The sequence below is a fragment of the Crocodylus siamensis genome, chromosome 1 (assembly GCF_052110815.1).
Source record: "Crocodylus siamensis isolate JL-2025a chromosome 1, ASM5211081v1, whole genome shotgun sequence".
Taxonomy (NCBI): Eukaryota; Metazoa; Chordata; order Crocodylia; family Crocodylidae; genus Crocodylus; species Crocodylus siamensis.
In genome coordinates, this window is record NC_143395.1 from 108722067 (window position 1) to 108738472 (window position 16406).

Here is a 16406-nt window from a genome sequence, read left to right on the forward strand (position 1 = left end):
GCATTCATGTATTAGCAGCCCTGATATTTCTATAATTTAAGTCAGCTGCCCAAGAAAAACCATATGAACAGAAATAGGGACTATAAAATCTGTGATCCCAAGGTTTTTAGAAGCAGAAGTACAACATTTACAACAGTTGTGAGAAGTGTATTCCTTGTATTACCTGCATTTTTTACTTATTTCATATGGTAAGTTATAATGGAGGATTTTAGACACCAAAAATCAGCACCTAAAAATGTTCACAAATATAATCCCAAGGATCTGGGCATTTAATAAAAAAAATACAGAATGATCCCAAATAGGGCTGACATCCATTTCAAAATTCCTGTGGATTCCCAACTTTTCATCCTATAAACCTATCATTCAGTGTGTTAATGGGCTCTTCTAGTCCCTGTAGGTAGAACACAAGGTCATTCCATCATGACATCAAAACATAATGAAATATAAAGTTGTCACCTGAAGTCGGTACAGTTTGTGAATATGTGTAGGACCTGACTGAGGAGAAAGGAGGGGGGCAGTCTCTCCGTCAGGGATTTGTTTAATTGTTTTCAGGGAACAGTTCTATTTACAGTCTCCAACAGCATTTTCCGCACCTGGGTTTCACTTGAAGGGTATGGACAAACATACTTTTTAGCCACATTAAAATGGGAGACGGAGCTGCTCCTCAGGAATATACATTAGCCATCATGATCTGATCACCGTGTTTGCATCAGGTTGTAGCAATAAAAGCTGGCTAAACTGCCTTAATTTTGACCTCAAATGAAACAGATAACCTTGAAGAAGCTTTGCTGTATTTGTATATCTACTACTGAATTATGCCGATATGACAGTTGCATTATAATTGTTTATATCGGTTATAACTGTTGTATCTGTTTATACCCTTAGTCTGACCCTTATAACTGGGGATGGGAAAACTGGCTTGACAGTTTTAAAACTACTTAGATTCACATGACATATGTTGCATGGTCAGCTTGGGAGACTGAAAAATGAAGCTGGTGAAAAAGGGAGAGAGAGGAAAAAATGTTATTAAAAGAAAGGGTGAAAAATGCAGGTGAAGAAAAAAATTTAAATGAAAGAAACAAAAGAAACAAGACACTGCCATACATAAGGCACCCAAAGTTCTATTATATCAGGGATTTTTATCTCCTTGAGGGAAAACTTATCTTTAATAATTACATAACCTCTTCAGCTAGAAAATGATTTAGGAAAAAAAACCCACCACATTTAAAAATGAAAATACAAAATGAATTTATGAGTATGGAAAATAAGGTCTTGTTTTCTTAAAATAGTTTTGTAAATGTAAAACAGGTTTGAAGATCTACAAAAACACAAAGCTCTACTAGCTCAAAACATACCTAACTTATTAAATCTGAAAAGATGAGCCCTATGTAACTTTGTGCCAATAACTGCTTTTTAAAAATGTGCTTCTGTAGTTTCTGAAGAAAATTCCTTGGAAGCCTTCAAAAGATTTAAACACTGGGACACACACAATATTTCTAATCAAATACTGTCGATATTTAGCAGGTCCCAATTAAGTCAGAACTAAACTAGAAGAAGTGGATGGTTTCCTTGGTGTTTTTCTTTCACTGTAGTTAGAACAGATCTAGTTAGACAACCATGAATTGGTTTACACTGTTAAGGTATTCTTTACAACTAAAGTGCCTAACCAGTTCATTTTTATTTAAATGAATGTTTACATGCTGGAGAATAGCATAAGATCTCCACGGATTTTGTATGCCTGCAGATTTCTTTTGTACCAGTACACAAACTTTTTCAAATAATGCATCCCCCCCACCCCCGCCATTGTCTGAAAGCAGCAAACAAAAACCCTTAAGTTTCAGAGGCACAAGCTGGCATGGCTTGAATTAACATGCCTTTCACAGTATGGCAGGCAAGGTTCTTTGGGTAGACACGATATCTTTTATTAGACCAACTAAATAGCTGGAAAAATTGTTCTTTGCAAGCTTTTGGGCACATACACCCTTCTTCACGCACAGGGAGAGTCTGCTGGTGTTCTGTGTTCTCTTGAATGGAACAGAAGCCAGTATTTCACAGTACTGTGCACAGTTATATTTGGAACTGTAATAGGCTATCAGACTGTATTGATTTCATGAGCACGGGAAATGTCATTAGTCAAGTATTGATAAGAAGTGATGATGAATAATGATGGAATACAGTTCTGATGAGCCATACCTAGCTCCTTTTGTATGTTGTCAGGGACTCCTGTAATAGTCTTTCTCCTTTTGACTTTCTTCGGCCGTCTTACCACAGTGTCAGTGTAAATTAGAGACCGCCGAATGCTGGCTTGGCGGTCGAAATTCTCCCCTAATGTATAGTAGAATAAGCAAAGCAACATTACTTTCAAGCACGCTGACATCATGCACTTTCTTCCACTAGCTTATTATAGACATGAAAAAAAGGCATTAATAAATGATGTTAGCTCACTCCTACAGTGAGGGTATATATTAAAGGAAGAGATACAGCGCATCTTCACAATAATGCTTGTAGAATACATGACTTATAGAAAGGTGCATATCATAAGGGATTTTTTTTTCAGGTCTTGAGCCAAACTCGTAACTGATGTAAGCAGGTGCAATTCCACTGGTTTGAGTGAATGAATACACCAAGTATTCACCAGCTCCTAAATTTATTCACTTGTATATATTCTTTTTGGTGTTTTTGGAGAGGATTGGAAAGAGATGGGGGACAAAAAATTGACTACTCCTGAAAATGAAAGAATATTGATGTTTATTTAGGAACACATTTTGTGATGGCAGGAGTTTTGCCAGGCAACTCCAAAACATCTAAAGCCTGGTTTACAGACATCTTTCTTTTTTAGTTTGAGCTAGCTGAAGCAAAAACTGCCAAATGAACTAAATTTTTGTGGCTAAAACGTTCTCTATGGACCATGGTCAGACTAAACCAATCTTATGAACTTCAGCTATATTACAAGCTTATCCTCCAGAAGAGAACAGTAAAGTCTTGACCACCTGTAATATTGGTTCATGTTGGGCCTGCATAAATGGAATGTGCACAATTGCTTGTAATAGATTTAATACCCATTCTTTGTGGTCTGGGGAGCATACTGAAGAAAGCCTTATATGTGAACATGCACTGTATCATAATGGGACCCCGCAGCCCCACTGTAGTTTTTTTTTTTTTTGAGGTTCACAACATGGCCATTTTTAATCACACAAAGATGAAACTCAATTTGCAGATTATCAGCTAAATTCATTCCTCTCCTTCCCCCTAAAATTGGTCAAGCTCTTTTTTCACCTCAAAATCCCATAAGAAATGGCTAAAATAAAAAGTCTCTTTGGAGGACTGCAGGGAGTCCAAACCTTTAAATTTAAATTAAATCCACTTACATTATAAATGGGTGAGAACTGAAGGCAGAGTTTTTAAGAACAAAATGTGACAAAAAGCATTTTTTGCCTTCTTTTATGATCCTGTCTTTTTTTAAATTAATGGCCATATTCTTTACCTCTGAAAAGTGACTACTGCATGTGCACAGTAACGAATATACCCATCATCCATCTTTTCCTGGTTGATGACACATCAATGTGATGCGTGTCATACAGGTAGTATGGAAAAATCCCAGGATTTCTACAACCTTTTAAGTCACATACATTTTTGATAGTGTGTGTAGGCATCTTCCAAAAGACACAGGGATAAAAACACAGAGGTTTTATTCACTGTAAGCCAAATACGATTTTGTGTTAATAAAGCATTGTGACCCAAAGCACTGAGTTCGTGCTACTCTACAATTTGGTCAATTTAATTTCCGTGTTTAAGTTTCACCTAATTAAAGGAAGACCAGATTGGGGGAAAGGGAGGGAAGAGAGATTTGTGATAACTGGGCTACAGAATATGGTGATGGAAAGTTCACTGCCAGTGCTACAAAGCTAAATGTTACAAGATGCCCGAACCCTTGAAGCTTAGGGAGTGGAGAATGATGTTAGGATCATTTGTTACTTTAGCTCTGTGTTGAACATACACCACTTTTACCCGTGTTAGAATGTGTCAAAAAAGCTGCAAGGTTTTTGCTTCTTTAAAAATATAACCTTTCACTTAAAGGCCAATAAATATTTACAATTAAGTAGGTTGCAGGGAAAATTGAATGCAAACCAAAATTTTAAAAAAGTAACAGCCAACCCTTTAGCAAAAAACATTTAGAAATAAAATAAAGAGAATTAAAACAAGGAGTTTCCATCAACTCTGCCAACCTATCCCCATTTGCCTTATCTTGCCTTCGGTTTTGCAGCATGGATTATGTAGTTCATGTGAAAGTCACTTTGCAAAGTTGTGGAAAAAAATCACACAACTTTTTTACTTAGAATTAAGTAAAGCTGTAAGCTGCCTTACATTTATTTGCAATACTGTTGTACAGTGAAAAAGTTTAAGGATAAAGTAGCAACTTTAACAATGTAAGTTAACTAACAGAAACAAAATGATTCAGGGTTTCTTGTTTGTTTTTGTTTTGTTGTGTTTTTTAAACTATAATTTCAGGCTTGAGCATGTATTTAGCAGATATAAAATTAGGAGTAATGAGATTAAATCAACTATTTTTCCTCCTAATGATTACTAAACACACTTGTGAGAACTCACTTGATTTACTTGCTTTGCCCAAGATTCAGCAGAGCCTTGACTTATGAATGTAAGTCGCACCGAATTCAGTGTGACCACCTTGTTACACAAGTCAATGGGACAAAAGCATATACTTCAGGTCTTTGCAGAATCAGACTCTTACTATGATTTTTCCCTTTGCTGATCACATGGACCACCACCAGATTATTCACGGCTGTAAAAAAGTTAAAGCTGATAGTATGGTATGACTCTTGTATAAAACGTAAGACATGCTGCAAAAGCACAGGCTGGTCACCACTCCACTACTATAACATTGAGCATAATCCCTGCAAGAACAAGCTCAGTGCCCCAGCTAACCGCAAAGACTGAATCCATTCCCAAAACCAGGGTGTCTAGTCAGCAGCTTATAAGCCTATTGCATGCCCCTGCACCTTCAGGCTAGCAACTAGGCCTTTAATATTATTGCATTAGTTGCAATTTGTTCAACTGGGGAGCTCTGAAAGATGAACTAATGGAACAACTGTCATTTCTTGTGCGGCCCAAGTGAAACTACACTGATTACTAAAGCACTGATAAAAATCCATTCCAACCTTTAAAACCCACCTTTAGGATTAAGCATTATTTCAATCGAATAGCAATACACGGGGGGGGTGTTCCTACTTTTGTGCAAACATAAAAATCACCAGTAATAAACAGAACGTACAAAGAAACAAAAAGCCACTAGGTATATTGTACAGCTTGGTTTAAAGACTAGTACTGAAAGTTTTCAGTCTTAAACTATGACTTAAACTATGAAAATTATTTGATCTCTATCTTTTTTATCCCACTTTTCTTTCTATGTCTCTCTCTTCTACATATTTTCAGTACACAGAGGTCATTTATTTGAACTGCAGCTTACTCATTCTGTTAGCATTTTGTAATCCTGCTGTCCCATGCTCAGGCTTATTGATTATGGCAGATAATCCATTGTTCCCAGAATACTGCCTTCTGCACCTGTGTAATCTATTCCCAAGATAATGACAATTGGCCTGTAATATTTCAGTGGTAGTATTTGGTTTTGCTTTGTCAATAATTTGAACCATTTCAATTTTTGTAGTTTCTTTTTAGTAAGTTACATGGTATTCTTTTCTTCTTGATTTACAGATTTCATTGTAGCATTTGTTGTTGGCTTTATGTTATATTGCATTGCAAGGTTTTTGCCAACATACATCCTCAACATTAAAACTATGTGGAGTTGCTTTTAAAAGAGCACATTGATTAAAAAGAAGACATTTGAAATAATTATTAGTAAGTGCATAGGAGAAAAGAACACCCAAAGATGATACAAAATTGATAACTATATAATGGGAAGCTGGTAGTAAAATGGAAGGCATGTGTAGTTTGAAATAAATCCAGTGTTGAATATCTTCCTATTTCTAGCATGCAAACATCAATTTAAACAAACTATAATCTTCAATCTTTATAATGGTCAGAAAGAAGAGATAATTAAGTTGAAGTGACATTTTATTATTTTACAGAAGTTCTAATGTGGGGTCTAAATGGTTTTTAATCATTTTACTTCAATAGGCTTGAGTAAGATTATACAGTTGAAAGCACTAATCATGCTTTAAAGATTTAGCATCGGTATATTATTAATGCTAAGGCAATGGGGAATACATATATGGAAGATAAATTTCCTCCTTAGAGCTCAAAATAGGTGGTCCTATAACTTTTAATATCCTCACTCTGTAAATTTTTTAGAACAAGTAACACGAGGCTGTATAATTTCCCCCCCTCAAAATTTAAAGTTCTTTCCAACACAGAAACCTTTCAGTAAACTTTCCTTATGTAAAAACTTAGGGAAACACCCTGAAAATCATTACCCATACTGAAAACTGCTGATTATCTCATTAAATATTTCCATTATAATCTACTGTACACTGTAATGACACATCAACTTTTATTCTATTTTAAGACCATGTTGTATACCACATTTTAAAATTAATATCCAGTCTAAGTAATTTAAAGATAGAGTTTTCCTTCATTAAGTTAAGTGGTGCACTATAATCCATACAATACTGATTTGACAGAAAGGTCAATAAGTAGTATTAAATTCAGAGGATATGAGTAAATCCATTTGTGCAAGGTTTAAAATCTGACAACACTAACATGAGTTCCTTTCCCTCCCACTTCAGACGTATATACTCTATGTACCACTGAAGTCAAAAGCCTACCAGTTACATTAATGGGAACCACATCTGTTTGAACTGCTTGTGCTTGCTGTCGCATTTTCTCCTCTGGTGTCGGCAATGGAAGTGACTTAGTCCAGTTAGTCTGAGTGTTGATATCAGAGAAATCATTTGGAACTGGTGTTCTGGGTCTCCTGATATTAATAAGCTTTTCCTCTTCTGGGGAAGTGGCAGAACCCTACAAAAAAAGAAGCATGTACAACAGTATACATTTTTTAAAAAAGAAAAAAAAATGCAAGGAAAAAAATTGGGATAGTACTTGAAACCACAAGCAGTTTCACTGTTTGACAGCTGTCAGTGGGACTAATAGTGGAGTGAGACCTTGTCAGTGACTAAAGCAAGAATATCACAGTCTAGACCTATTAAAGTGTGACTGGTTTTTGCTACACCTTTACTTTATCCAACAAAATTACTTAGATTCAAAAGCATATTGCTGAAGTTACCAGGAAAGATGTCTTGAGCATAGTCGATCACAGTTAGTTATGAATTGTGCTTCTGTGTTACTTCCAATCATCATCAGATTAGCTACTTTTGAAGTCTGCCCCTTGTGTATGTCTCTTTATTAGGGATATTATGATTGAGCACCTATCTAACTTTGCTGTGACAGAGTCTAAACATGTGCAAAGTTTTAGCTGGAGAACTTTTATAGAGAGAACTCTGAATGCAGCTCAGTGAAGTAAAGAACTAAAGTATGGGACAAAAACACTGACGCAACTCACTATAACGAAAGGAAGCACAAGATAATACCAGAGACAAAAGTGATTAAGTTCTATTCTAGGGCTGTCTTTTCCTAAAAAAAAAAAAAAAAAAAGAAACCCTAACAACAATTGAGCTTTACTGGGTAAGGAAAATCTTACTACTATCTGTCATAACATTACCATATAACTCATTCTTCACCATGAGTCATGCCCATGATTAATTCTATTTCATATTATTTTGGGAAGGTTGGAAGGAGGAGGACATGGCCAAGAGGAAAAGGTTTTAAAAAAAAGCATACACCATTAAGTCACATTTGGCTGAATGGCATTCATATAGGCAGTGACCAGGGAGAATTCGCCCAGGCTTGCTCTCCAGGTACAGAAACTTATCTTGAGCAACGTGTACAGACATTTGAATCCTGAAGAGTGGAGAGCCTGCAATGCTGAGAGACCAGAGAGCTCACAGCCCTGCACACACATTTCAGCATGCTTCCTTAGTCTGCCTGGTGAAAATTCACAGCTGTGCACAGGACAGCCCTGACTGGCTGACTCAAGCCACCCATAGTCAGCCTGTATTTCCAAGCAGCTCAAAGTGGTGTTTGCAAAGGAGGAATGTTCTGGAACAACAGAGTCCAGCAAGTGACACACTAGCTCCCTGTGGGGTGAGGGGAGAAGCTGAAGGGTTATGTTCTCTTCTAAAAAAAGCCATGACATGTACAGATATTCACTCTCCCAGGAGAAACTCTCCTGGAAGTGATTTAACCCTGGTTGTTTCCAGGTTATTTTTCCCTTGAAGTGGCCATTTTTACTCTGGGAGAAAAAGCCTGAACATCTGTACACTCATGGTTTCTCCTTGGAGAGCAGCAACTCTCCCAGGAGAAACTGAACATCTTTAAGAGGCTGTAGTGGAAGCTACATTAGTTTTTCCTTAGATGTTCCAAAGGAGCCATGGATGGTAGAGGTAGAAAGAACATAGCCCCTAGCTGATCTGACTATGCTGACTGCATCACTCAGACTAAATCTGAGGAGAGTTAGATTCAGCATGTATGAGAGCAGAGAAGCTCTGACATCTGTGCATACGCCATAGGATTTAAGGCAAGGGTCAAGAATCCTAAGCAACCATTAGACCTTTCGCCAGGCTGCGGCCAGTAAGGTTACTGTAGCAAAGCCCAAGAGCCAGGGAGGAAGAAGGAACTAGAGAAAAATTCCTGGTTAAAAAGAAAACAAAATTTTGTGCGAGTACTAAAAGAGACTGGTGGCAAGTAATCTCTCCTCTCTTTGACCACTAAGCTCCAAAGTGTTTTCAGGGTTATTAGGGCTTCTACTCAGTTACAACTCACTGTTGTGACTCAACCAGGTATGGACAAACCCCACTATTATGTAGGAATTGTTCAATACTTGATCAGCGCCTCCCCCAAATGTTATTTTCAATAATTTGATAGCCACACAGAGAGAGAAATCTATGATTCCCTGTTTGTCTAACACAGTTGTTCTTTCTGGGCACAGAGCTGCTGCTACTTGTATTTTAAATTAAAAACAAAAATGATACTGTTTCTCTCAATTGTACACAGTAGTAAAAACATGAAATGAAAAAGAAAAGGCAGAGGCAGAGGTAGTTTTGGTGCTGCAACAACAACCTACTGTGCTGATCTCTTTTTTAACTGCTTCATGAAACTGTCTCAAATTGCATTCTCACTGCTTGTAGCCATTTTTTTCCTTTTATTAGATTGTAAGCTATTCAGGAGACAGTCGACAGTCTGCCCCCAACAGACCTATTTGTATTTTCTTTATGCAAAACAAAACAAACCAAAAACCCTCCCCACCCAAAACCAATGTCTATCAATGTCTTTGATATATATTTTTTTTACTTAATATGATACAGTCCTGGTATGCTACATCAGCAGTGCTCAACCTTTTGGACTCATGAGCTAGATGAGTGACATAAAGATGGTCTGTGGCTGGATCAGATTCCATGTGCCCAGATCAGTCCCCATGTGGCCTTGGCTGGCCCCCCATGCACTGCAATCAGACTCTGAAGCCCTGTTCCACTTCCACCCAGCCTTGCATGTTGGGATCAAAGCCCTGTGCTGGCTCTAACCAGCCCAGCATTCTGAAATTGGGCCCTGGGGCCCTGTGCTGCCTCCACCCAGTTCTGCATGCTGGGATTGGGCTCTGGAGCTCCATGCCACCCCTACCTGTTCCCACATGGATCAGGCTCTGGGGCCTTAGCTGACTCCATCTAAACCCATGTGCTGGGATCAGGCTTTGGGGCCCCATGCTACCTCCTCCTGATTCTACACACTGGAATCAGGCCCATACCATCCTGTAGGAGAAATTTGGAGCATGTGGCAATGGCTTCCATGGGGAGCCCTATGGGCTGGATTACATGGCACTGGAGGCCAGAACTGGTTTGCAGGCTGGAGGTTGAGTAGCCCTGTGCTACATCAACATGATCAATGGATCACAGGACACTTTCGTTCTCATTTTAACCATCCCAAACCCAAATGAATCTTGATAGATTTGTTAAACATAGGGTCTCAACAAACAAAAACTTAATAATGGCTGACTCTGTGCCTGCATGCAGTCCCAATCAAAAAAGGGGTATGTCCTGACTTATCTTATGGGAGAGTGAATATCTGTACATGTCATGGCTTCTTTCAGCAGAAAGTAGTTTCTAAAGACTAAGGCCTAAATGCTTTTTAAAATATCTGAAACTACAAAAGCATATTTTTTTCCAATTACTCAAATCTGCAGCAGTTTTGCTAATATAAGCAATCCAAAAGAAAAAAAATCGTCACAGAAGGAGTAGCAGCTTGTGTACCATGTTCAACTCAAAAATAGCTGAGATGCAAAGGCTTTATCATGAAAACAGCAAACAAATTTGAAATGTAAGTGATCCTAAGCTGTGCAGTGGCTATACAATAGAACAAAGGGAGCCAACAACAAATGGTGTTCCCTATATGCTTTTACAAGAGTAGTTGGTATCTGATGGTGAGCAACATTGTTTCTACCCATGCAGAAAGCTTTTCTCTCTTCCTCATTTGTCTATCAAAGGAGATATTTTAAGTATAGTTTTGCCCTTTTGTGATGATGATTTAAGCTCCAGTAACCTACTTTTTCCTTGGTTGGCTGATACTGTCAAAATCAATAACTGTCACATTAAAATTATATTGTACTCTAGGTCTCAGCTGCTATGAAGCAGTCACCAGGGGCTGCTCCAATATGACAAGTGGCAGAGATATTCAGTTATGAAATTCTCCTTCCCTTTCAAGGAAATTACTCGGGCAAACAAGGCACAGAAAATATTTTTTTCAATGAAGCTATTGTACCACATAATGATCAGATAAAGGGAAAACAAACATCTGGATGGTAGAGGGAAAGAAAAACCCAATGAGAGTAAAAACCAAATGATCAAAGATTTGGGACAATACCTGTATTTTTCAAAAAATTGGGATTCAGAAAGTTGAGGGGGTTGGGGAATGAACTGAACAGCAAAAGGAGTAAATCACAAATATTCCAGATAAAAATCTTAGTGGAAAGCAATTCAAAACATTACTGTGGCAACTGTGCTTAGAAGTGTTGTCTGGATAAAAATTATTCTCTCAGGCTTGTACTCCGGTGGAAAGGAAATTTTAGAAATTTGTTCTCTGGGGGGAGGGAGAACAAAGTCTAAGTCAGCTTGCACTGAAACAGTTTGCCTACAGGCAGGCTGAATAAAGGCAATATAGATTTACTTACAAATATGGAAATATTTTTTAAAAATATTTCAAGGTCATTCACTCTGCTAGGCTAGCATACACCACCCTGCTCACACATTTGATGAGCTGCAGTTCTAAAATATAGGAAATGTTTTCTTATCAACCAAGGTATGCTACATTGCATCACTGTGGTACCACGGCAGGCACTACAGAAAGGGTATTGCTGTAAGTTATAGCAAATCTAGCTACATGCATAAACACAGTATTTATGAAAGAACGGAGGGCACTTTTCCTATACTTTAAATTTTGTTTGCTTCACACTAGCTTTTCTCCCAGAACACCAGAGTCAAAAAAGGATAGTTCCTCTTTTGTATGCATAGAACTGTGTGAGATCTACCACACATTCAGGTTTTTTTGTTGCATATATCAGTGACAGGCTTGTAGTGTGCAATGATGTGCAGAACTACAGAAAAAAAAAAAGTGAACTCACAAACATTAGTTGAAGTGAGACGTCCCGCAAGAAAGTTACTGGACATGGAAGATTTTGTTGGCTCAATGGGCCTTTTCTATAACCCCTTATGTATACAGGAAGTTTTCATTGTCGGAACACAGCCTGTTTTCAAAGGCCCTGACTGAAAATTAACTGTACGCTGTATTTTATCCTGCCCAAGTTCACTGCTTACCCTTCATCTTGTAACAGACACACACTATGTTACAATGGTTTCAGCTGGTCATCTGAAAGTTCTGTCTTTTCAGATGACAACTCAAGATCTAGAAACTTTCTCTAACAAAGAACTTGAACCATGTAATCGTCCCATTTACTGTATTACACATTGCAACCACTCCTGAGATTTCATCTGAAAAGATAAACAAACTGAGAACTAGAGATCTCTGTAGTGCGTTGGCTAGGAACAGCCTCAATTCAGCTTTCTATTCATGTATCTCAATGTCCTGTTTGCAGTTTCTCTTTCAGGCAAATTCTAGGTTTGATGGTTTCAAGTGCTATTCTGTTAAAAAAGCAAAATAAGACAAGACAAACCAAAAAACGTTTGCATTCCTGTCCTGGTCAATCAGCAGCTTGCACAACTGCTCAATTTTAGTTTGTGTATGCTCTGGTTTTAGCCTCTACTATTTTCATTATGAATTCAAGTTCTGCTATACAAATTTTGTCATCTGCTAGTTCAGCTGGAGGCAGCCCTCTGTCCTCCTGAATCTGATGCAGCATGCTTTATTTTCCTTTATATATTTCCACTTCTAGTCTCACTAGTCAACTTTGTTACCAGCATCTAAATCATTCACTTTATTCTATATTCAGCGTCTAAAACCTAATCCCTTCCTCTCAGTTTTCAGTCAGTATTGCTTACATTATTTATCACAAAACAGACAAATTGAACAGGCATATCTCCAGTTCTCTTGACTAATTCATCAGCTCTTAACCTTTGCTCCAGAATACTTATTACTGTCTCATTACGGGAGTACTTTTTGTCAGCCAGAAGTAACTTAGCACCAAGGAAATATCAAGCTAAGAAACAACTACCAGAACTATCTTTCTGTTTGCTGCAGTAAGACTTCCTTACTTATTTCCCTGTTGATTGGTGTTTTACCTTTTGAATCATCTTCTGAACAAAATGGGTTGAGCTTTTTAATAGTTAAGTAATTTAGGAGTAAAAGTTCCATCCGTATCAATGGGATTTCTGCGAAAAGGACTCAAAGGTGTTTAGCGGAGAGCAAGTCCCATTGGCATTAATGGGATATATGCTCCCAAATTACTTGCAAGTTTTGATGCTTTCACCAAATAAATACACACGGCATCTACATTACCTCTTTAGTCATTCAGATGTCTTAAGACACTGCAGCACCATGGCAATTATCAGCCAGTCACACTTTTGGGGTATTAAGGACTGGTAGCTGTGTAATGCAGGACAGCTGGCTCTGAAAGCAGGACAGGTTTCAGCCTGTACAGTAGAGCCTGGATTCTTCACAAGGATTGGTTGTGACCCCCTTTCCCCAACCCTACCTCACCCCGCTACAGAAAGGGGAAAGTTTGGAAACTAGACAGGGGTATATACAGCTGCAGCAAACAGCTGTGTGGGGCTGTGAAGGTGAGCCAGTTCTTTGCTGTGTTTCAAAGAGTACCATGTCTCCAGCCAGCTGCAGAGAACCAGAGCTGTGTTTCAGTTGATGAAAGAAAGAGGGTCCTCTGAAGTAAGAACCACAGCAAGAACCTGAGCACTAATTCTTAACTTGATAACCAGATGCAAACTAAGCAGGCTGCAAACCATCCTTCTATGGAAAATCCCAGTTTGGCAATATATTTTGAAGATGAATGCTGCCTGCAAGTACTAGGAAGAGCAATGCTGTTTCAAGGGCCAGAACATCAAATCAGCACCTGCAGAACTCTCACCCTTAATATCATTGTGCTTTACAGCGGTCAGATAAGATTACATGTTACAAATAGACCAGGTTAAGAGCACTTAAAACCTAAATGATCACACATTAAAGGTTCATTAACAAGCGCTAAGCACCCTCTAGGCATATTAAAGTTGCACCACTTTGGGTGAGTATTATTTTAGAGCTGTGCTGCATAGCTTGAGTTACATTAACTTCTGGGCGTTTACCTCAAATAAACCCACCAATTTGCTGTCCTCCAGTATCCCAGGAAGCACTGCTTCTAGGTGAACTATTATCCAAGACTCTATGGCCCTAGACTGATGGCTAGAACTGCTGGGCACCGGATGGGTGGGGATGGAAGGAAAAGGGGTGAAGAGAGTCAGGGGGCCAGAACTGGAAGGGGGAAAGGGAAAAGGGGAGGGAGCAGGGGGGCAGGTGGGTGATGAGCTGCTGGACTGCTGCCCCCTCAAATCACTCCCAACCCCCAAATTCTCCTTCATCCACAAATCATTTCCATGCCACCCAGATCACACCCTCTGTCCCCATCAGTCCCTCCACCCCAGGATCATTGCCCTGCCACTCTAATCAGCCTGAGAGCAGCAGAAATGCCGATGGAGGGGAGTGCATCTCCCTGCCTGTTCCTGGGGTCCCTGTTGACCCAGATCCAGCTCCCACTGAGCCCCACAACTGAGGGAAGGGCAAGAGGAGGAGCTGCTGGGCTGGATCCAGGTGTGTAGGGTAGGTTGGGCTGCAGGGAGCCTGGGAGCAGACAGGGAGGGAGAGAGAACCCCTCCCTTCTACTGTTGCTGCCACCACCGCCCTAGGGCTGACTGAGGTTCCAGGGCAGTGATCTGGGAGTAGCTGGGCAATTGGGTGCTGATGGAAAGAAGCAAGATTATTTGGGAGCAGAATGGGCAATCCAAGAGGGGTGGGGGACCCCTTGCCCCTAGCCTATTCTGTGGCTAGAAACCTGGTGAGCAGAGTAGGCATGGAACAGACTTGCAGTATCTAGCCATGACTCAGTTTGCCAGTCCCTCTAGCACAAGTTTGAGCAGTGCACATTAGAGAGGGTATTAACCAAGAGCATGTGACTGATCACTAGCACTTCTTAAATTTAACAGACTAATATTCCTTACAATTAGTAGTTGTTAACTCTAACATGTAATCTCACCCACAGTCTAGGAACCCAGTTTTTTAAACTTGGGCCTCAGATTTCTATTCCAGGTCTCAGTTCAGTTAATACATTACTTTCTACATACTATTTCTGAAGATTTCCTGCAAACTGCTGAAAAGAAAACTAACACTTTTGATGAACAATGTGACAGACCCATATTTTCTTCTCTATTAGCAAATGTGATATATGTTTTGCTACCCACTGTTTGATGGACTAAAGACATGAAATAATACACTCCTAGGATCATGTACTGTGTGTGACTGGCCTTCATTGTAAAATCAAGCCAGTCCAGATAATATCTGAAAGTTTTTGATCGTAAAACCAAGTCTACAAATAACCTTTAAAAATACATTATTTAATATAGAAGCTTACAGAGAAGCATGTGTTAGCATGTTATTAAAGGCAATGAAAATGTGTTAGTTTATCAAGTAAGCAAAGGGATCCTGGGCTGTAGAAAAACTGGCTAACAAGGAGCGGAAAAACCACGAGATTAACAGGATTTAACATGACTTTTGTCAGCACAGGCTTTGGTTTGTATTTAGAAAGGAAACAGCAGCAGGGGATGAACAAAGATTAAAGCTGTAGATGTGCTAATGCTACAGTAACATCAAGCTGCAAATACCAGCTGGATGCTCCCATTTCTGGGGAAGGTACCTTGAGGCTCCATGGAACCAAGGAGCAGCAGACGCTAAGGCAAGACTGAGAGATGCAGTCTAGCAGACTAGACTGTTGAGTCAGAGAAAAATAGAAAGAAAAAAGAAAGAAAAAGAATGAGTGAGAAAGAAAGGAAAAAAGAATGAGAAAACACATAAAAAAGACACATACATTTAAATTATATAATGTACACATCAGAAAACCAGAACTATCAGTGCCTGAAGTAGTAGGTTGGCTATTTTGGATAGCTATCTTGGATATTAGGAAAGGAGATTAACAGGCAAAAATATTTCAAGTAATATGACCAATTGTCATCTTTTAAAAAGGAAATCAGGAGAACCGATTAAGGTTTTCCGGCCGAGACTGAACATTCAAATAGGCCAAATTCATTCCTAACAAAGTCCACTCAGTTCAGTAGAGTAAAGTCTGGGAGGAATTTGATTAATCTGTATGTACTATAATATATGAACTATTCCACATGGAAGAAAAGACCATTTTAAATATCTGATACTATACAAAATGTCTTTTAGGCATCCATATTTTTCATTCTCGCTCTCATTAAAATGAATGAGCTTGTTGCCTGCACATCCTTGAAAATTCACTCAAGGTTTTACCTAGAACATTAAACATTCTAGCAGTTTTGGACTTTTTCTAAGTAGGAAGTATAAAATTATGATGAACTATGTAGTTTTCCATGAGGTGAGCAACATCCTTTGGTGAGTTAGCTTAGAAAAATATATGCATGTGACTTAAGACATGATTTCATGCCAAGTTCCAGGGGAAAAAAGGCAAATGACACACTCACAAACATTTTATACTCTTCCAAATCTTTTAAAAGCACATGAAAACTTCAGATGATTTCAGCATGTGAAATTACTATGCTCTCTAAAATGATCTTCCTGAAGCTAAAATGGAATAAGGTTAATTTAGAGGAAGTTTCCAAACAGTAAATTAGTATTCATTTATCCACTCACTA

General features: G+C 38.8%; 1 protein-coding gene across 8 annotated transcripts in view; it reads right to left on the reverse strand.

The window, feature by feature from the left end:
* Window positions 1-16406, reverse strand: part of NHSL1 (NHS like 1) — a 284707-nt gene that overhangs the window by 17572 nt on the left and 250729 nt on the right. For 5 of the 8 annotated variants that reach the window (XM_090040320.1, XM_090040311.1, XM_090040325.1 and 2 more), the window contains exons 4-5: window positions 6801-6993; window positions 2194-2325 (exon numbers count right to left, since the gene is read on the reverse strand). The exons of 1 other annotated variant lie outside the window; for it this stretch is intronic. In XM_090040320.1, the coding sequence (XP_089896446.1) occupies window positions 2194-2325; window positions 6801-6993 (325 nt within the window). The remainder of the gene's footprint in view (window positions 1-2193; window positions 2326-6800; window positions 6994-16406) is intronic. 2 more of the 8 variants (XM_090040332.1, XM_090040341.1) reach the window with 1 other exon arrangement.